At 40.3% G+C, this 22,562-nt stretch overlaps 2 protein-coding genes across 2 annotated transcripts; one reads left to right on the forward strand and one right to left on the reverse strand.

The window, feature by feature from the left end:
* The first annotated feature begins 293 nt into the window (after positions 1-293).
* cmtm6 (CKLF-like MARVEL transmembrane domain containing 6) lies at positions 294-21,472 on the forward strand. Its single transcript, XM_067600311.1, has 5 exons — positions 294-451; positions 3,721-3,844; positions 12,310-12,486; positions 16,026-16,124; positions 17,271-21,472. The coding sequence occupies exons 2-5, from the start codon at positions 3,728-3,730 to the stop codon at positions 17,445-17,447; spliced, it is 570 nt and encodes a 189-aa protein (XP_067456412.1). The 5' UTR covers positions 294-451; positions 3,721-3,727; the 3' UTR covers positions 17,448-21,472.
* On the reverse strand, positions 12,786-15,620 carry LOC137190739 (uncharacterized). The gene is made up of 3 exons (XM_067600310.1): positions 15,148-15,620; positions 13,911-14,401; positions 12,786-13,089 (listed from the first exon to the last, which is right to left on the reverse strand). The coding sequence occupies exons 1-2, from the start codon at positions 15,526-15,528 to the stop codon at positions 14,081-14,083; spliced, it is 702 nt and encodes a 233-aa protein (XP_067456411.1). The 5' UTR covers positions 15,529-15,620; the 3' UTR covers positions 12,786-13,089; positions 13,911-14,080.
* Positions 21,473-22,562: the final 1,090 nt, after the last annotated feature.

Raw genomic sequence — 22,562 nt, forward strand, 5'->3', positions numbered from 1 at the left:
TTATGTACTTTTACTGCAATACTTTAACTACATCAAGCTCATAATACTTATGTACTTTTACTGCAATACTTTAACTACATCAAGCTCATAATACTTATGTACTTTTACTGCAATACTTTAACTACATCAAGCTCATAATACTTATGTACGTTTACTGCAATACTTTAACTACATCAAGCTCATAATACTTATGTACTTTTACTGTAGTAGGATTTTTTTTCATGCGGGACTTTTATTTTGACGGATCTGAAACTCTTCCTGAATCACCGAAACACTTTAAATTTTGAAAGTTGGAACCGGAAGTGGATTTTTCCGACTGAAGAAGAAAGTATAGTCAGTGTCTGGACATTATTGCGGAAGTTATTCTGAAGTTCGTTTCGCAGCAGAAACAAAGCAAGAAGTTGTCAAAGAATTTTTTATTTTCCCGCGAACAGGAAAAAAAAACTGAACGGTGAGTTTAAACCTGAAAGATTCACGTTTTATTAACGTTTTTATGTTTCTGCGAACTTCCTGTCTCAGCGGGTTAGTTTTGGCCTCCGTGATTATCGCCGAACTCCGTTTAAAATGGTATCGATTTAATTTACTGTCGCCTTTTTTCTTTAGGAAAGCGACGTCTTATCCTTAAAACACAAGTTAAAATCCTTTTAAATGTATTAAATGAGCCAAACTTCGCTTCGGCTTGAATCTAAAACACCCAGCGCCGTTTGTTTCGGCTCATACTTCGCTCGAACTTTTCCCCTCGAACACCTGAATACACGGAGGCTTATAAATATCAGTTAAATAAACTGTCGCTTTGTCGATAATTCAAAAGCTGAATCTACTGGAACAAACCACCGCTTATGAAAAAGCCTCAGTTTATAATCTGCATCGTGTCTGTGTTTGTCTGTAAGCAGTTATTATTAAATAGGCCTGTTTTTTTTTAAAGAAGTTTGGTGTTGCGATGTGGCAGTTTATAACAAGGATATTGTTCTCTGGTCCATCTGGTGTTGGATGACCTCCTTAGTAACGGACACTTTTATTATCACCATAAATCCCTCTTATCAGTGTATGGAGCCAGTTTACACCTGCTCACACCTGCTCACACCTGCACTGAAGCTCAGTTTCACTTTCACTCTGAAACTATATGTGACACTGAGCCATAAAATATTATTTACATTTATACATCAGAACATGTCCAGAGAGCGTTTAAGCCTGTATGAGAACTGTGTCTGTCTGTGTTGTCAGATGATCATTGAAACAGACAGAAACAGTGTTTTTGATAGAATTGCAGATAATGTTGTTTCCTCTTAATGTTTAAATTATATTATGACTGTATGTATGTTTGTATATATTGGATATATTTACACCAGCTGAAGCTCAAACTTCCAAGGAGCAAAAATCAAAGTTCACTTCTTCATTTCTTGACAACTCTTGACTGTTTTTACAAGAACATGTAAAAATTCAGTAAAACACGTATGAACGGTGTTATAAGATGTTACAGCAGAGCAGAACTACTGTCAGTCATGTTTCTGTCATGTTTTAATCACAGTGTCTCTTGAACCAAGAAAATCACCTTAAACGTTTGTTTATATGTGAAGATGAGAGTAAAGAGATAAAAATAGACTTCAGTGAGCAGCTGCAACGATAATTACTCATTAAATTATTATGATTTATGATATACGTGTTAAACAATAAATATTCTGCAGCTCAGATGAGAAGATTTTCTGTTTTGTTTTTTCTCTTATGTGACAGAAAACTGAATAAATTAGAGTTTTAAAGGGTTGTGATGACATCACGGCATTAATATACTAAATTATTGAAAAAACAATCGTTTAGTCTATATCTCTCAGTAGAGATGATTGACAGAAAAATAATTGGAAACTATATATTGATAACTGATTAATCATTTCAGTCATTTTTGAAGTAAAAACTTCAAACATTCCCCTGTTGCAGTCGGTCACTGAGAGGATTTTCTGCTCGTCTTTGTCTTATTTGACAGTGAATTGAATATTTCAGATTGTTGATTTAATAAAACAAACAACTTGATGACTGTGAGGAAACATTTTTCACTGTTTTCTGTCATTTTATAGATCAAACGATGGACAGATTAATCAATAACAATAATAATAATCGTTATTTGCAGCCCAACATCAGTTTACTATCATGTTTGACTTGTATAAAAAAGCATTAAGAGGCATTTTGGCTTTAAAAAATGACTAAAATGTTCTGTTGATCAACTAATAGATCAATAGATTGATTGTTGCTGTTATAAGTAACAGTGAGAAACCTGCTTCCTCTCAGGCTGACTGTTTGTGCAGCTGTTTGCACGTAATCACGTCTGAGGTTTGTTGCTGTTCTTTTCCTTTTAGTTGCTGTTTGGTGTAGTTTAACGGGTCTGTGTGTCGGCGTCCTGTCAGCTCCTAACTGGGAGCTGTGGAGTCAGAATCAGTGTTGATGATGTTTCCTGCAGAGAAAAAACAACTGTTTGGTTGTTTCTTCTCTTCCAGAGTCTCAGCTGAGGTCATACTTCCTTTTATAAAAGTGGAAATAGTCGCTTTAGAGCAGCACAAATAGTCCAATTTAAATCTTTCCAGGAACAAAATATAACCGCGGCCTGACCCCGACCACCTTTTGATTGACACGTGGCTGTCGTCATTCAGCCGCCCACCGGTTGCTATGGTTACTGAGGTTGTTGTTGAATGTAGGAGCTCCGGATGAAAAAGTCACATGTTTTGTTCCAAAGTATCTGATACCAAAAAAAAAAAAAAAAAAAGGTTGACAGTGAAAAACATGAGTTTCAGCATGACTGGACTAAGAAATATGTGTTTATGTTGGTGGAGGGAAAACCAGACGCCATGACACCAAACATGACTGTTTAGAACAACATTTTCAACAGTGAAGAACTCACTAATGAACACTCACAGCTTCTATGTAAGTTTAAGGACAACGAAGGCATCACGTCTCATGAATACAGACGTGCTGTTCCTGCACACGGTCGTTCGGTTTTTGTACTGAAATATAAATACAATATTTGGAGGGACGGTAACTTTTTCAAAAGGTCAGCTGTGTTATTCCACGTCACTGATGACCTCGCTGAGCCGTCATATTCACGTCATGTGTGGACGTTTGATTCCCTCGTCGTCGTCGATCTTTACGCACAGACGTCGGTTACGTCCTGCTGCTGCTGCTGCTGTATCCACACACATTAATCCTAAATTATTCATCACTTTATCATCGTTATTGCAGCTTTTTTTCATGATAATTATCAAGATGTTGCCTTTAGTGACCTCTAGTATAACTGACCTGTCTGTGGCGTGTATGTGACCTGTCTGTGGCGTGTATCTGACCTGTCTGTGGCGTGTATCTGACCTGTCTGTGGCGTGTATCTGACCTGTCTGTGGCGTGTATGTGACCTGTCTGTGGCGTGTATGTGACCTGTCTGTGGCGTGTATCTGACCTGTCTGTGGCGTGTATCTGACCTGTCTGTGGCGTGTATGTGACCTGTCTGTGGCGTGTATCTGACCTGTCTGTGGCGTGTATCTGACCTGTCTGTGGCGTGTAACTGACCTGTCTGTGGCGTGTATCTTACCTGTCTGTGGCGTGTAACTGACCTGTCTGTGGCGTGTATCTGACCTGTCTGTGGCGTGTATCTGACCTGTCTGTGGCGTGTATCTGACCTGTCTGTGGCGTGTATCTGACCTGTCTGTGGCGTGTATCTTACCTGTCTGTTGTGTCTCTCAGCTCCATCATGGCAACGACTGAAGTTTACTCCTCGACGACGGCTCCGAACCCTAAATCCTCCTGTTTCATGGTTCCGTCAGAACATCTGGATAAAATCCGGTTCCTGATCAAAGTCTTGGAAGTGGTGAGTTCAAGTGTCCTCAGACTGTCTGAATTCTGAGATGTGAACATGTTGCTGCTGTTGACATGAAGACTGAAGCTCCGTTCAGTCAGGATGAACGTCACAGGTGGAACTTCTGGTTCTGGATGGTTCTTTGACCATGAATCTGCTCTGTAATACACATATATACAGTATATTGATTTATTAATATTGATATGATTCAGTGTGAATTACACTTCCTGAAGAGATCATTATCTCTGATCACTAATAAACCTCCTTAAATCCACTGAGAAACCAGAGAAAACAGAGGCTGCACAACCTGACAATCTTCACATTTTTAACTTTTGAAAGTTTTAAAATTTCTAAATCATGAAATGTTGTTATTACAATATGGACAAAAGTCATTTATAGGATAAAGGTAACGAAGGTGGAAGCTGCTACATTAATTGTAACATGTTCACCTGCTTCAGGCAGCAGGACTGATGTGACTCCATGTTGTTTCAATGTTTCTGGATGTCTGTCAGTGAATTTAATGATTAAAGCTACAACAAGAACAGACTGGAAGTGACTGTGAGCACTGATGTGAGATCTGTTTGTGTTAGTTAACGAGGTTTCTGAGCTCTGAGAGTCGACTGAACAGATTCTTCTTTGTTCAGTTTGTCTCTTCCTGGCAGGAATCTAATGCTAGCTAACGCTAGCTAGCAGCAGTCTGCAGATATCAGATCGATCAGTGAGAGGAGTTTATGTTGTTTATGATGATAAAAGTCCTGCAGGCTGTTTATTACTGTAGCTCAACTGACTGCAGGAGATCCCGGGGGACATTTTATTGACTGAGAACAAAGAAATGAACTGAAAATGAAAGCAGTCGTCAGTCTCAGTTGCAGTTAAACTTCATGTTTGTTTTCACTTTGGCTGCAGAAACAGAACGTTTTCACATGTTTCCCTCTGAGCTTCACTTTATTTTGTACAAACAGCCTCTAAATAAACTGTGCTGTTGTCTGTGAGTCTTAGAAATAAAGAGAAGCAGAAGCTGCCTGAGAGGAAAGACGACCAGTTTAAAACCAGACGGGGCGTTAAACTGGTTTGTGGGCAAAATACAGGCTGAGACCACAAACACAGTGAGGAGTGAAGGCAGTTAGTTTGAATGGTTCACTCAAGAACACAAAGACACAGGAGAACATTAAGGATTATTACTGTTGAAGCAGCAGTAGACACTGAACAGACCATCAGACTGTCTGTAACAATTATACTAAAACACAATTATCTTTTAAAGAGGAAGCTCGTTGTTCAGCTGATCCCTCTGACTAACCTGAGAGGTCAGCAGACGACCTTCAGACAGACACAAGTTCAGAGAAACAGTAAATATCTTTAATATTTCTGCTTTAAACTCTGCAGACTGAAACTCGCAGGTTTGAAGTTTATAAGAAAGCAGAGTTGCAGCAATTAATTATTATTCAGTTAACAGAAAATTAATCACCAACTATTTTTATAATTTATTCATTGTTTTGAGAATTGTTTAAAGAAAAAAAGTCCAAATTCTCTGATTCAGCTTCTTAATGTGAATATTTTCTCTGACAGTAAACTGAAGATCTTTGAGTTGACAACAAAACATTTGAAGACGTTGTCTTTTGAAATTTTATGGACCAAACAACTAATCAATTAATTGAGAAAATATTTGCTAATGAAATAATCAATAGTTGCAACCCTGTAAGAAACTTTCCCAGAATGCATCACAAATCAGGAGACAGTTTAGTAGATATTTTATTTATTTATTGATTGATTAATTGATTGATTATGGAAAATGCACTTTAATCAATATTAGCATTTTAACATCATCAGTGTAAATGTTTGGCCCGTTAGCTCAACAGCTAATTGACACCTGTCGACCTGATACAACGTAAAACTGACAAAAAGGATAAAACTCTTCAAACATAGCAGAGTTATAATCAAAATAATAATAATAATCAATAAAACACTACAAACAAATGTATCTCATATCTGAGCAGATTTTAACCACATTTTAAATTTGATGTTTATTAAAATGCTGAAAGCAGCTCCGGTCGAGTATTTTAAAGATTTGCTGCATCTATATGGGACCATGCGGTCGTCACGGCAACTGGCCTTGTTTTCATGGAGGTGACGTCCACCTCCGACACGAGTCCATAAATATACTGTATAAACCCTTCAATGCTGAATAAATATCTGAGTGATACGACACTGATGATGATAATATGAACACTTTAAATCACATTTGAATTTAAAACAACCACAAAATATTTAAAGCTGCTATAATCAATATTCCTCTGCTCCTCAGTCTGATCCATACAGTCAGTACTGTGTTGGTTATTCCTCTGCTCCTCAGTCTGATCTATACAGTGAGTAATGTGTTGGTTATTCCTCTGCTCCTCAGTCTGATCTATACAGTGAGTAATGTCTTGGTTGTGGCTCGTAGTGATGAACCTACAGAGAATCATCAGAGACTCTGCAGCTCCTCTCGGCTTTACGGAGCTTTATAGTGAGTTTCAGCTCATTGTTTATCTGTCCGACTGCAACTTTACTGTTCTGATTCACTCTCAGCGTCTCATAGCGTCGTTTTCAGAGAGAAAAAGCTGTAAAAAGCCCCTGAACACTACCTGCTCAATAATATATATTGGACTCACATTCACCAGGTGGACAGAAACACGACTCCACATGGATGATAATGTTGCTCCGTAACTGCTGGATGTGGAAATAAGTTCAATATATCAACTTAAAAGCTGATGATGAGTCAGAGTTGAGTTCACTGCTTGTTTCTGATGGACAAAAACATCAGGTTTAAGGTTATTAACAATTTGTAGTTTTTGTCTGTTTAGAGCAGTCGTTGTTGTCAGAGAAACACATGCAGACAGTTGAAATGATGTTCAGATGTGATGATCTCAGCCTGATTCATGCCGTCAGATCCTGAACTGGACAGTTTTCAGTATGACGATACATTTTTATCAGTTATTGTCGTGCAGACAGAGTGAAGTTTTATTCAGTGTATCATGTGAAACTGTTTCCTGTCAGTTTAACAGCAGATTTATATTAATGAATCTCCACAGAGTTCCTTTTAATGATTGTTCCATCATAAAGAGTGATAATTTATCATTATGTGTTGAAATATCTTGTGAGTTAGGAGCTGCTGATGGAGAACAGTCCAGCGTTCTGTTCTTCTCTCAATATGAAGCAACAGAGTCCTGATTTTTTTTTTTTTTTGATGTGTCATCATACAGACGGAGGTAGTGAAGTAACACAGTTATGTATCTGCAGACGCTTCCCTCTGCAGAGCCGTCGGTGTGTGAATGAGCAGAGCGACCTCGCCGTGACTCCTTCTTCCTCCTCCTGCACCAGCTTCTCAGGAAGCTGCAGACTGGGAAGTGAAAGCTGCTGCGGAGCTGACAGAGAGCTGTCGTTAGCAGATCTCTGAGCTGCAGACCTCCGCCGCTGTCGCAACAGCTGGGGGAGAGGCTGCATCCGCCCGCCGCCCCCACCCACCATCTGCATGCTGCTCGCATCACTGACCTGCAGATCAGACTTTATACTTCAGTCCGTCAATCAGAAGCATTTTTATCAAATCTTGTTTTTAACATTTCCATGCAGTTCAGCAAAACTCAGTTTAAGCTACAGAACTGTGCAAAGGTTTTAGGTGATGATGCGTCCATGAATAGTTGTTATTGATCAGTTAACTTGATCCAAAGTTGAGTAAACAGCAGCAGTTCTCAGTGTTTCAGGTACTCGGCAGGTCTTTGACTCCATGATGTTGACATCAGAGACCATCTGCTGCAGGACTCCTTGTTCTTCTTCTTGATGAAGATGGTTCTTCATGACTCTGGCTGGATGTTTGGGCCGGGCACCCACAGTTAACCTCAGCAGGTTCTGTCCTGCCCTCAGAAAAGTCGTCAGTTGTTGGTGTGAGCTGGCAGATTATCATTCAGGCTTCAGGCTTGTTGGTGTTATCCCCCCACCCTCCCCTCCTCCCCCACATCTTCAGCCACACGACACCGGTGTTTGGTCAGGAACTCGCCGTCCTCCCGATCAGATGATAGCCCCCTCTTGCCGCCATCTTTGGCGGTGATGAGCAGTCTGGCTGGCCAAGTCCATGTTAAAGCCAAGGTTGTCGAGGTCCCTCATTACATCTTCGGTGACAGTTTCCTCTCGCTCGGGTTCACTCCTGCAGCCGCTCATTTTCTTTGAGCAGGCTAACGTTACTGCACACAGGTGGTCGTATCATCCAACCTCAGGCGTATAGGACGGACACATGAGATGATCAGACGCCTCCCTGATGGAATATCATGAGAGGATTCATTCAGTTATTCAGTAGAAAGTGCTTCTGCCTCGTGTCTGCACCCTACATCATCAGACCAGGAGTCAGATCTAAACCTAAATCAGAATAAAACCTGCCCTGCTTTGTGTCCCTGAACAGAGTTTCTGTATGTGCTTCCCCAGAGTTTTTAAGGCCTCTTGTCATGTCAGAGCTGCCTCCGTCCAGCAGCTTCAGTCTGTTTAGTTAAAGTGGTTTGTTAGAAGGTGAGGAGAGCTCCCACTGCTCCTGACGTCAGACGCTCTGTTTTTAGATCTGTGGTGGGGAGTTTGTCTCCGTCTGAAGGAAACATGACTTTTTATAACCAGATGTTCAGCTCGCCAAACACACTCTGAAGTATTCCTGCAGTAAAAGCTGGTTGTGTAAAGTGAACTGTAATGTGTGGAGTTTAGTTTGGTTTACCACACGACCAAATATACAGTAGAGAGAGAAAACAGCAAGGAAATGAACTTAGCTTAACTCCTTAAAACTCCAAGATTTTATATTCGTTTATGAAAGTCAATCAATCGAGTTTATTTGTCACATGTACAGTCACAGTGAAATGTAATCCTGCCACTTCCTTCAGTTTGTGCATTAAAGAGAGTTGCAATAGAGCAGGAAGAGTAATAAAAGCGTCCAGGTCAGGCCCTCAGTGGTGTGGACACCAAGGTACCTGAAGCTGTCCGCCGTCTCCACTGAGGACCCGTTGGTATTAAGAGGGGGGTGTAGTTCCTTCCCTGCTTCATCCCAAAGTCCACTATCAGCTCCTTGTCCTTGCTGATGATCAGGAGCAGGTTGTTGTCCTGACACCAGCAGGTCAGGTCCTCTACTTCCTTCTGATAGGCCTGAAGGTAGGCCATCTCATTGTTATCTGTGATCAGGTCCATCACAGCTGCGTCTTCAGCAAACATGATGACAGTGTTGGGGTCGAAAGCGGCTACACAGTCGTGTGTGTGTACAGGAAGTACAGCAGGGGGCTCAACACGCAGCCCTGGGGTACTCCGGTGTTAAAGACGAGGGTAACACCACCTGTTAAGTCTGCCCGTCAGGAGGTGTTTAATCCAGGTTCCCAGCCTGCAGGGAACTATGGTGTTAAACTGTAGTCAATGAACAGTAATCTCATATAGCTCCTGTCCTGTTCAGGTGAGATGAGCTGGTGTGGAGGACGTGTGCTACGGCGTCTTGTGTCGATTGGTTGATCAAAGAACCAGCTGTTCAAAGCGGTACATCACTAGAGAGGTTAACGCCACTGGGGCTGCAGTCATTCAGGAGGACTGGTCTTGTTTTCTTGTACACAGGAATGATGGTGAACTCCCTGAAGCTCGTGGGTGTGACAGACTGAGCCGGGAACAGGTTGAATATGATTGTGAACAATGACGCTAGTTGGTCAGCATATAATTTGAGGACCAGCCCGCTGATACCATCTGGTCCTGCTGCTTTCCTCATGTTCACACGCTTGAAAGGCCTCCTCGCGTAATCAGCAACTATTATAGTTGATTCATTGTTTTCTTCTTCTTAAATGTGAATATTTTCTGGTTTCTTTAGTCTCTATGACAGTAAACTGAAGATCTTTGAGTTGTGGACAAAACAAGACATTTGAGGACGTCGTCTTTAGGAAACACTGATACACATTTTTCACCATTTTCTGACTTTTTATAAACCAAACAACTAATCGGTTCATCAAGAGAACACTAGTTATTTGTACAGATCCTTTTGTGCAAGTTTCAAAGTGTTTTACAGGTTAATGACAAACTAATAAGATGTTAACAGTCAACTGATCCTGATCCTGGACCTTCACTTTCACTTTTACTTCATGTGTAGATCATTTATTATTATATATCTAAGAGAGAGAGTCATTCATTATACAAGTTTCCTGTTGGTTTCATACAGAAACACAGTTGAAAATATGCATCAAAAGAAGCAGCTGAGAAACGAACAGACTGAAACTGGTGTTTAGTTCATTCTGTTGAGGATATATGATTATTGAGTCACTGTATGTACGTGATGAGAAACAGTCACAGTTCCTCTGACATCTTGTGGCTTGATGAACTTGATGATTTACTGACTTTCACCACATGAGTTTCATGTTTGGACTGACGGCGTTGATGATTCCAGCAGCTTCCTGTCCCCTGTGTTAAATGTTATTGGTGGGCGTGGCTTCCTCTGGATTGTACCATTTTAATCTGTCTGTAGAGAACTGCTTCTTCTTCTTCTTTCTGCTGACTCAGCAGCAGTGTGGTTCAGACACACCCAGGACGCCCACATGCTGCGTTTTGGCGCTCTGGGAAACGGCCGCCGCCCACACAGCCGAAAGGTTGGAGCAGTTCCACCATAACGGTCACTTCACTTTTAATGAGTCAGAGGCACTCTGTGTGTTTATATACTGGTTTAATGTCCCAGTATCTGCTCAGACTGGGAGTAAACTAAATTATATCAGTCATATGAAAAGTGAAAGAGGTTTTCCTCGCTGTAATCATTCCTCCTGTTCATACTGGATATTAAAAGATCCTTCAAATGTGCTTTCAATGGAAGTGATGGAGGCCAAAATCCACAGTGTGTCCACACAGTCGTTTAAAAGTCTGTGTGAAGCTTCTATTCAGCTTCAGCAGTCTGAGTTAGTCATATCAAGTGGATATCTGACACATTTACAGTCTTTTTAGCATCAAATTCCCTCTTTGTGTTTCCTCGGACAGTGTTTCCCTGTTGAGCTGCAGGTGGAAGTATAGTAACAAAAAGAGGAACTTTGGCACTAAAAAGACTGTAACGTTGAAAGATATCTACTTGATTTGACTCATTTGGACGCTGAAGCTTCATATTAGCTTCAGATAAACTTTTAAATACATTTTTGCACAGAGGGAGGACTGTGGATTTTGTCCCCCATCACTTCCATTGTAAGGTCATTATGAAGGGATCTTCTAATGGTCAGTATGAACAGGAGGAATGATTACAGCAAGAAAAACAGCTTTAATGTTCTGACTGTTGGTTTAAGACAGATAATCGTCCTTTAAATGACTTCACACCATGATCAGCTTGTATTTCCTGCATGTTGCAGCTGTTTAAACTGTAAACAAAAGCAGGTTGTTCAAAGTTTCAGAGAGTCGACTTGAAATCACTTTAATGCAGCTCAGAGTCTCTGAGATTCTACAAACACATTCATACTTGTAAAATTGATCCCTGATGAAACTGATGGATTGATCTCTAGACTGGATGACTTTATATTGAGTTTAATCTGCAGAACAAACACATACAGAACATAACAACAGCCATACTGAACTCTTAACAGGCCTCTAAACATCTTCTGCACATCACTACCAACAAACACCAGCAGACTGAAGATGACAGTGAGGAAGAACGCAGAGAGTTCGGACTCTCCCCATGTATCTTAGCAGCACTTCAGTGGGTTTACAACTAGTCTCTGCTTCTCTGTGACCACTAGAAGTTTCTTCCTTTATGTCAAAACAGAAGTGCTGATGAAGGCAGAAGCTGCTCTGTGTTCACCGTGTAATGATGTAGAAGGTCGGCGGTGTTGATACCGTCACGATGTTTCACTGCAGTGTTTACAGTAAAACAGCACTGTAGGACCAGAACAGAGATGAAGGAGTTCCTACAGTGTCAGATATAAACTGTACATGCAGGATGCTCAGTTAACTTTATTGTCCACTGGTGAATGTTCAAAGTTCACCAGCTGATCACCGCTGGCTGGTGGCTGCTGCTCATTTTGTAGTACTTATGTAGTACTCATTATAAGTACTTAAATGATTGATTGATTAGTTGATTTTCTGATTTCCTTCTTCTTTATGTGATTTAAAAAGCTGAATATCAGTTTGGTTTCAAGTTTATTTGTACGGTAACATTTCAACAACAAGGCAATTCAAAGTGCTTCACATAGAGCATAAAAGGCATCAACACAAGTAAAAAGACTAAATTTGGAAATAAAAAACCTCAAATGTGGTTTAATAAAAGGCGGCAAACAGAAAAGTCTTCAGCTGAGAGTCGCAGCAGATCTGCAGCATGATGACATCAATAATCTACAGACCGCTGTCGGTTAGTCGCAGCCTTAATCTAAATATTATATTAAGTTCTAGTGAGAGAAGCATCATCATCATCATCATCATCAATGTGTCGGAGGGATTTTAATGTGTCCGTCTCTCTCTCTCTCTCTCTCCGTCAGCTCCTCTCCCTCGTGGCCTTCATCCAGGAGGAAGTGGTCAACAGCTGCAGGAGCTGCACCGCGCTCTACTTCTTTGAGTTCGTCAGCTGCACGGCCTTCCTCTTCACCCTGCTGCTCCTCATCCTCCTCTCCACCAACCTGCACACGAGGGTCGGCATCACCTGCTGGCCTGTCCTGGTACGAGTCTTCTGCTCTCACAGTTATATCCTCCATCAGACACTAAAGCTCACTGATAAACAACTATTTTAAATCATCTAATAATCATTTCACTTATTTTTAAAGCAACATTTGAAGGTTAAAAGCTCAAAAATGTTGCTTTTCTTGCATGTTAATGTAATATTTGGGAGTTTCAGAGCTTTTTTCACCATTTTCTGATGTTTTATTGACAAAATAATTGATCAATAATGAAAATAATCATTAGTTGCAGCTTTAGTAGCTTCTATAATATAATTCATCACAGAAGAGCTGTAGACGGATCAGTTTTATAATAGAAACTTTATTGAACAAAATAACAACAACAGCAGCAGTAAGACACTTTTATTCTGAAAAGTCTGATCACAGTCTCAGATTGAATCCATCGATACAGACGAAATATCAACAGCTGCTTCATCAGTGTTTGTTTCCAACATTTATTTACCAAAATCTGTAAGAAAAGGAGGAACAGCTGCAGACTCACAAACACCTGAATCACATGAAGTCTCTCCCAGAATCCACACTCAGGTGGATAAAAGTCTTAACTGTGTCCGTCATGGTGCACCGTGTCTTCAGAGGTCTCGTCACCTACAGAAAAACACATTAATACTAATTATTATGACTGCTGATCAATGATTCTGATGGTTTACATTTAGGATCTGCTTCCTGTTTGTCTCTTAACACGAGACTGGCGCCATGAATATATATATATGTAATATACTGTTATCTAATATTCAACCTCAGTTTAAATGTCAATACAGCCGAAGAGCTGCTGTAGTTTTATCAGACGGCGTCATGATCATAAAACTTTAAAGAGCAGATTCACAGTCTGTCTTAAACCAACAGTCAGGAAGCTGTTTATCTCGCTGTAATCATTCCTCCTGTTCATACTGACCTTACAATGGAAGTGATGGAGGACAAAATGTATTTCAAAGTTTATCTGAAGCTAATATGAAGCTTCAGCGTCCAGATGAGTCAAATCCAGTAGATATCTTTGCCGGAAACATTATGAACTGTTGTTTATCTGCAGTCTAGTAACGGCTGCTGGTTAACAGGAAGTATTTATGAACACATGATCAACATCTCACACCATCTCAACAGAAACAGAATAAAATATGTAAATGAGAATAAATATATCTTGAGTTTAGCTGTGTGAGAACAGACCGTCTCTGTGTGTCGACACAGTCAGGAACTAATTAAATGCAGAATTTAAAGTTGATTTCGACGTAGTCGCGCTGCAGAGACGACAGTCGACGTTCAGCTGAAGCTAATATGACACAAAGAACTTGTCACAGTTTTCATTGATGTGTTAAAGTGTTATTAAACTTCCTCTCTGGTTAAGACCAGAGACAAAAGGTCTGGTATGTTGGAATAATGTATAAAAGAATTTCTGATGAACACAAACTGACCTGCACCAGTCTGGACTGAAGGTGGAGACGAACGACGCTGCATCCAACTGTTAAAAAAAAAAAGTTCTTTGTTTCATGAGTTGAACACTCGTGAGTTTAGTCCGTTTCTCTGTAAACGTTCTGCTGATGAAGGTCCAGAAGCAGCAGCAGCAGCAGCTCTTTGGTGGATTTTATGGAAGCACCTGTCGTAGGTGAGGCGAGGACCTCCACGTCCCGGAGTGTCCGCCGACGCAGCTCCACTTCACCCTCATCTGAGCTCCTGAGTGGAAAACCTCCTTGTCTGTGATTGGCTGCCCGCATGTCTGACACATTTTGAAAAGCTCCATTAAGTTGCGATAGTAAACAATCGTACAGTCTTTGTCGGCGTCGTCGTCGTCGTCAGAGTCAGACGTCGGTGTAGAGTTGAACTCCAGCGGGTCGACTGACACCACGATGCAGAAACTCTCATCTGCTGGCAGCGACTGTGAGGAGCCTGCAGCTGCAGACGCCGCCTGTAAACAACAACAACAACATGATCAATAAACAGCAGCTTAGACAGATTAAATCAAATTTAAAATATATATACACACGTTAAAAGAAAAATTGGATATAATTGAAGGACTATCTATAAATGTACACATATCAAATGTAATACAGCGTTTCACTATACATGAAAAGTGGTACAAATTAAATCCATTATTATTTATTATTAATATTATTATGTAAACTGCAGAAGATCTGACGTGAAGTTCAGTTTTCTATCACAGCGTCTCAGTTTACCGTCAGATGACTGAAGAGACCACAAAATACTCACATTTCAAAAACTGGAACCAGATGTTTTGGAACAGTTTTGGTTTAAAAAAGGATCAAAGCGATCAATTAATTAGCAAAATAGTTTTAATAATTGGCAACTAATCGATTCATCGACTAATCATTGCAGCTCTGAACAGAATAATCGATGATAATTGTTAGTCAAAAATGAGACGTTTGAGGACGGACCAAAAAACTAATTGATTAATCGCGACTACAACAGTCAGATTATGAAAATGATGAAAATAATCGTCTAGTTGTGACGTCGAACCCCAACTAATCCCTGCAGTCTGTGACAGAGGGCCCCCGGTCTGAGTCTGTCCGGGGTCCCCGTGTCTGAGTCTGTCCGGGGGCCCCGTGTCTGTCCGGGGGCCCCGGGGCCTACAGCGTTTAACAAACGTTTCCATGTGTTGTTACTTACAGCAGCGGAAGAATTTAAGTTATTTACCGGAGTTCTGCTTCTCTTCGCAGCGGGGGGAGAAGCGTCCGCGCTGCCGGGCTCACGGTGCTCTCTCCCGGGGAACACGGAAGGCACAGCGCCGCTCTTCAGCGTCGGTTTGGGCGGGGTGTTGAGTATTTTAGCTCGGAAGTCCTCCTCGTAGTCCTCCGGCTGGAAGTGCAGGCTGCACACCCTCACCCCGCTATATTTAGAGGCCGGCATGTCTTCGTGTAAGCGGGGGTTCTGGATGGCTTTCAGCCATGTCCGGCAGCGCGGCGGGTCTCTGGTCGGTAAACCGTGGAACACAACCCCCAGGGACTTGGCCTCGTCGTAGCCTTTACACCCGGGAACACAGCACCGCCACGGCATCGCCAAGAAACCTACAACCATTAACTAAACACTGTGGCGGCACATTAATATGTGGTTTTACATGTCAACACAAGCTGCAGAGTTAGCAGCAGCTAACAGCAGCTAGCAGCTTCTCTTCTTCTTTGGTTTGACTGGTGGTTGACAGCTCACCTGCGCCACCTGCTGGACTGGTGTGAAAACTACATTCTCTCTGCTATACCTGTCTCGTAAAGAACAGATTCCCAGTGTTCCCAGTGTGTTAAACCAGCAGCCAGGTGTCTGTAATCATTCCTCCTGTTCATACTGGATATTAAAAGATCCTTCAAATGTGCTTTCAATGGAAGTGATGGAGGCCAAAATCCACAGTATATATTATTATACATTTTTGCAGAAAGCAGGTTTTTATTCATGTGCAGCTGTTTGTCAAACAGGGGAAACACAGAGACCTCCAGCGGGAGTAAGATGGAAGGAAAAGGAGCAAGTGAAGGAGTCGATGTGGAGGTGAATGTAACCTGCTGTTCTTCTTCTTCTGTTGACAGGACTTTTTGTACACTGGTATCATCGCTCTGTTGTTCTTGATCGCCTCCATCGTTTTTGCTTCAAACAACGGCGACACGAGTCTGGAGAAAAGTGCTGTGGTAAGAAAACATCAACGCAGAAACTTTCATACCTCTCCTTCTCTACCTCCTTCTCTCCTTCTCTACCTCCTTCTCTACGTCTCTACCTCCTTCTCTCCTTCTCTACCTCCTTCTCTCCTTCTCTACCTCCTTCTCCTTCTCTACCTCCTTCTCTCCGTCTCTACCTCCTTCTCTCCTTCTCTACCTCCTTCTCTCCTTCTCTACCTCTTTTTCTCCTTCTCTGCCTCTTTCTCTCCTTCTCTACCTCCTTCTCTCCTTCTCCACCTCCTTCTCTCCTTCTCCACCTCCTTCTCTCCTTCTCTACCTCCTTCTCTCCTTCTCCACCTCCTTCTCTCCTTCTCTACCTCCTTCTCTACCTCCTTCTTTCCTTCTCTACCTCCTTCTCTCCTTCTCTACCTCCTTCTCTACCTCCTTCTTTCCTTCTCTACCTCCTTCTCTCCTTCTCTACCTCCTTCTCTCCTTCTCCACCTCCTTCTCTCCTTCTCTACCTCCTTCTCTCCTTCTCTACCTCCTTCTCTACCTCCTTCTTTCCTTCTCTACCTCCTTCTCTCCTTCTCTACCTCCTTCTCTCCTTCTCCACCTCCTCCTCTCCTTCTCTACCTCCTTCTCTCCTTCTCTACCTCCTTCTCTCCGTCTCTACCTCCTCCTCTCCTTCTCTACCTCCTTCTCTCCTTCTCTACCTCCTTCTCTACCTCCTTCTCTCCTTCTCCACCTCCTTCTCTCCTTCTCCACCTCCTTCTCTCCTTCTCTCCTTCTCTCCTTCTCTACCTCCTTCTCTCCTTCTCTACCTCCTTCTCTCCTTCTCTACCTCCTTCTCTACCTCCTTCTCTCCTTCTCCACCTCCTTCTCTCCTTCTCCACCTCCTTCTCTCCTCCTCTCCTTCTCTACCTCCTCTCCTTCTCCACCTCCTTCTCTCCTTCTCCACCTCCTTCTCTCCTTCTCTACATCCTCCTTTCCTTCTCCACCTCCTTCTCTCCTTCTCTACCTCCTTCTCTCCACCTCCTTCTCTCCTTCTCTACCTCCTCCTCTCCTCCTCTACCTCCTTCTCTCCTTCTCCACCTCCTTCTCTCCTTCTCCTCCTCCTCCTCTGTTATCAGGTGTTTGGTTTTCCTTTAAGATCATTTTTGTTTTCGTTTCCTCGTGCAGGCATTTGGCTTCATGGCGACGTTGGCGTTTGCCGCCGACTTGGGCTTGTTCGTGAAGAACAATGGGATTCCCTTTAAGAAAGGCGGGAAGCCGGAGCCCGTTAACGGGGCCCCGGCGTCGGTGGAGGCTCCTTCAGAGACGGAGAAACTCAACACGCAGACCAACGGAGCAGAATAAGTCTGTTTTCACGGTCATACGTGTGCATTTGTACACTGCACTCAGAGGTCAGATTATTTTACGCACTATTCCTTAAACGTGGCGGCAGGGGGGCGGAGCTTCGGCTACAGACAGCTGACCTGACGTCCGTTTCTAAAGTCATTTTGTAATCCTGTTTTTACTCGTCATTTCCCACAGCTGAGGACGCTCTGCGCTGCGATTATCGGTCAGTCAATAACGAATCAATCACAGCTCAGAGCGTCTGTCAGCAGAAACCAGCAGCTGTTCTGTCCTTGATTTTAAATTTCCAGATGTTTTTTTAAAAGACTTAAAGACATTTTGTAACAAAGAGCAGAGACACTAAAACCATCAAACCACTAAATATTCTGCTTTAAAGTTTATTTTTTAAGATTTTAAGCGATGCAGTGAATTAGAGCTGGACAACATATGGATTTATTGTAGCTGATCTGTTTTTCAATATCATGAAATTTATTAACACAAAAATCAATACTGTGTCATAAACTCCAAACAGATTTTTAATCCCTGATTATTTTTGCTGCAGGTCAAAAATGAAACAATATCAAAAAGAAAAATCACTGGTTATAAGCGGTAATAATGAACATTAATGATGTTCTTGTCATTTGTTTTTGTGTGACGGCCCTGAACGCCTCACGACCGCTCAGATCTAAAAACCAGAAGATGTTGAAGTTTGTGACGAGACGAAGGAACCGAACTCAACAAAGGAAATCTTTAATCTGCAGACGTCGATTTTTTGATATAAAAAATATAAACACAGAAAACTCTTCACGTTGACCTCCAGACAGCAGCGACAGGTCACATCTGAGCAGATGAGTTGATCAGGTTTATTTCAGGTTATTGTGATGATGTAAAGTGTCCAGCAGGTGGAGCTGTCGACTCATGTTTCTCTTCTGGATTATTGTGGATTATTATTCATTTCTGTTGAGCTCAATTTAAATTCTGTGCAGAGACATTTTCTCTGCCAACCTGGGCCTCGTTTCCTGATAATGATTGATTACTTCAGAGCTGAAGATGATGATAAATACAGCTGATAGTAACTTTGCATATTTAACTGTCTGTATATAAAAAATACTCACATTACAAAGTGTGTTATAAACTGCATAAATCATGTTTTCCTCTTGAAACGAAGCAGTAAACAGTCTTTTACCGTCATGTTGCTGCTGGAGGACGACGTTACTCTGAAGATCAGATTAAACTGAAATGAAGCAGATGAACTTCCTGTAACTTTCATTAATATTCTTCAGTCATTCCTGTATTAGAGCTGCTGAATGTAAGCGTGTGGAAAACAACATACGAGCCATAAATAGAAAGAAAAGACAAGATAACCATGAAAATATACCATCAGGGAGGTGTCATTACTGCCAGAGGAGATGAAGATATGATGATGAAGAGGGAGAAGAGATGACGACACAAACTGACAGATGAGTTGTTGAATTAATTTTTGCGTGTTGGTTTAATTTTATTTCTAATCTAAACGTCATCGTGACTCATTTCACATCAAACGTCAGTGTTCATGATAAAAGTAAAGACTCAAAAATGATGAAAACTTCAATAAAACATGTTTCTGTTATGTTTCTCCTGCAGCTTCTTAAGATGCTTTCAGCCGAGTCTCTCATTAATCATTTCTAAGAGCTTTCAGTTACGATGCTTTTGGGAAACGAGGTCCAGATCACTGCTGTCACACTATTAAGATATTTTCCTTGTAGTTGTTTTAAAAGCAGTTTGTTTAAAATAAACAATCACGGATGAGAAGAATTATTAAAAAAACGTGCGTCCAGATGTTGAGTCTCTTCTGCTGCAAACAGCCCGAAGCATGAAATAAGTTTTTCTTTGTTGAGTGTCGGAGTTCCTTCAGACCCACATCAACACATCAACACACAGCTGCGCAAACTTTCCCATGATCCTTTGCCAGAAGCACCTTGTTGACCCTGATGAGGTAGATAAACATGGACGACCTGAAATATTTCATTCATCTGAAACATCTGTCAGACCTTAAATAATAATCGGTTGGGGATGTGCCTTTGTTTCTAATTTCACCTGTTTCATACGTATATTTACGCTGAAATGTGTATTTTTATATTGTTTTATATTCTGAAACTTTTGTGATTGTGAAAATTATTAAGAGAAAGATTTTTTTTAGTTTTGTGGTTTTTGTCTTCACACCAAACTTTTCCACTGATTTTAACTCTCGTCTTAATCACTTTGTATGTTTTTAAATTTAGTGTTTAATGAAGGAAATGATTGTGATTTTATGAGGAAACAGCCTGATTGTGTTTCTGATCTTTTCTTCACATCAGTCTAATCAGGTTTTAAAGTCTTATTACTCCTAAAACTTTAAAGGAACTTTGTGGGCAAAAATTTTATTTTGTTTTGCTTATTAGTCCAAATTAAACAGAATTTATTTTTATTCAAACTTCCTTTTGAGATTTGTTTTGTTCAGGATGTTCTGATATTATTCTTGATTATTATCAAATTAAAATTTAATGTAACTTGATTGAATTACATTATTTTTCCAGCACCAATAAGTTGCAGCATTTGGGTGAAATATTCCTTTAATATTTTGGGTGTAGAGACGCGCCAAACATCTGAGAAGTTAAAACTCTTGTCAGCACAGTGAAACATTTTAAAAAGATGGTTTATATTTTAACTTTTATGCCCAGAAAACGAAGCGGACTGCAAGTTAAAAACAAATACAATTAGTCACCGTTTGTTCTTTATATTCGTGTAATTTTTCCAAATGTCTGAAGTATTTTATTCTCTACATTCCTTCCCTCAGTGATTATCTATTTCCTCAAATCAAAATTTAAGTTTTTATCGACAACGCTGCTGCAAAAAAAAATGACATCAAATAGCAGAAATAAACTAAAACAACCACATGTGACCAAGTAAAAGTGCCTGAAGCAAGCAAGTCAGAATCATGAGTTGTACAATATGACGCCGGAATAATGTATGTTTTGATGTTTTTTGCCAGTAAAGGACTTCCGTACAGAAAGGCCCTGGGTTGTTAGGATTAAAACAGAAAGACAGAAAAAAGACGACACAAACAAACCGTCAGATTTCTTTTTATGGACGAGGAAATCTGAGATTTGTAATTCATTTTCTTTTGTGTCTGCTGCTGTTTGTATGTATGGCGTATGGAAGATTTAAAATGCCTAAATTAAAACAACAAAAACAAAGACATAAAATGAAAAACAATGTTTCAAAATGAAATGAAAAGCCTGTTTAAAGGACATTTATTGAACTTTTTGTCTTTAATAACTGAAGTGCTTTTTATTGTCTCATTACTTTTCCATTTCTCTGTGAAGTACTTTGTAATTATTCTTTTGAAATAACATTTATTATAGTAATTATTTTTCATGCCACATCAATCAAATCAATCAAATAAGAGAAAACAAAGTGAGGAGTTGTATTGAAAAAACAATTAATTCAGTTACTAAAGACAAAAAGTTTAATAAGGTTCCCCTTTAAAATGTTTTTAATTAATAGTAACACAGCAAATGCAAACATAAAAAGGAAATACGTCTAACAGTGTGTAAGTGTGTGTTTTAATTTAGGTATTTGAATTTAAATCTTCCATATGTGAGTTTTGTACATTTATAATAGTGGAAACGACATTTTGACAATCATACAATAAAAATGTTAATAATTAATCACTGAATACACTGGAAAACTAAGTGGAAATCTTTTTAAAAAATAAGAAGTATTTTCTTATGTTGACATCAGTGAGACAATCCAGGAGTCTGTCTTTATATCAGCATGATTAACAGTCATGTTCAGGACCAAGACGAGGTTATTTTTGAGGAAAAATGTTTCTGTAATATATATATTCCATGATGCTCTTCTGTTCGGTGACTATAAAATTAAATAGTTTTCCATCCATATCTGAGCACCACAGAATACTGTCTGCAGATACAGTGAAGATCTCACTTTGCCTTTAATGACTGTTGCAGTTTCATATCTGTAATAGTTCTATTATTCTGTCATGTAATAAAAAGATTTTCAAGAAATCTGTTTTTGTTAGTATTCTTCATTTAACCACATAAGTTTATTCTTTTAGTAACAATGAATAAAATAAAGTGTTGTAGCTTTGTGAGTGTTTTCAGTTACATTTAGCTGAATTTTCTCCTGGTGAAGCTGAAACTGTTGAACTGTAGATCAGTGTGACAGTCTGTTCATGTGTTTACACAAATATTAAAGGACGTGTTCACAATCTGTCTTAAACCAACAGTCAGAACATTAAAGCTGTTTTTCTTGCTGTAATCATTCCTCCTGTTCATACTGACCATTAGAAGATCCCTTCATAATGACCTTACAATGGAAGTGATGGGGGACAAAATCCACAGTCCTCCTTCTGTGCAAAAATGTATTTAAAAGTTTATCTGAAGCTAATATGAAGCTTCAGCGTCCAAATGAGTCAAATCAAGTAGATATCTTTCAACGTTACAGTCTTTTTAGTGCCAAAGTCCCTCTTTTTAGGGCCTGAGCACCTTCTTCTTCTTCTCTTTCTTTATTACTACGGGATATCAGACCTAAATTTGACCCCCTAAACATGCTCAAAAACTCACCAAATTTGGCACGCACATCAGGTCTGGTAAAAAATTTGATAAAATGTAAAAATAAACCCCCAAAGTGCCAAAATGTGCTCTCTAGTGCCACCTATGTAACTAAAATGGCTGGCACAGCCCGTAGGAATGTCGTAGAATGGTCGAACCAAAACTCAATTATTCGTCTCATTAAGACCCACAAATCATATGCTGACACCCCTGACCTAAATCCAACAGGAAGTCTGCAATTAGCCTGTCAATTTTGGCCCCCGAACAAACGCAATCTCCTCCGAGAGCATTAAGGGTGTCAACTTCAAACTTTGATACATGACTTATGACACTATGCTGAAAAAAAGTAGTTAAAAACTTTGTAATAACTTGAACGGTTTGGATTTTATAAGCCCCGAAAGTTGCAGTGCCACATCACACCTTACAATGATAAGCAATAGGGAGGCATGAACTTTGTGTCAAACAGAGGCTTCTGACATCTAAACTATAAGTCTGACCACTTTCAAACCTGTATCAATGGACTCCCAACGAAATTTCCTACAAA

The sequence above is a fragment of the Thunnus thynnus genome, chromosome 10, assembly GCF_963924715.1.
Source record: "Thunnus thynnus chromosome 10, fThuThy2.1, whole genome shotgun sequence".
NCBI classification, from domain to species: domain Eukaryota; kingdom Metazoa; phylum Chordata; class Actinopteri; order Scombriformes; family Scombridae; genus Thunnus; species Thunnus thynnus.

Coding starts and splice junctions, on each gene's coding strand:
- cmtm6 (XM_067600311.1), top strand. CDS start 3,728: ATGGCAACGACTGAAGTTTACTCCTCGACGACGGCTCCGAACCCTAAA. Junction 3,845..12,309: donor TGATCAAAGTCTTGGAAGTG/GTGAGTTCAAGT, acceptor TCTCTCCGTCAG/CTCCTCTCCCTCGTGGCCTT. Junction 16,125..17,270: donor GTCTGGAGAAAAGTGCTGTG/GTAAGAAAACAT, acceptor TTCCTCGTGCAG/GCATTTGGCTTCATGGCGAC.
- LOC137190739 (XM_067600310.1), bottom strand. CDS start 15,528: ATGGTTGTAGGTTTCTTGGCGATGCCGTGGCGGTGCTGTGTTCCCGGG. Junction 14,402..15,147: donor CGAAGAGAAGCAGAACTCCG/GTAAATAACTTA, acceptor TGTTGTTTACAG/GCGGCGTCTGCAGCTGCAGG.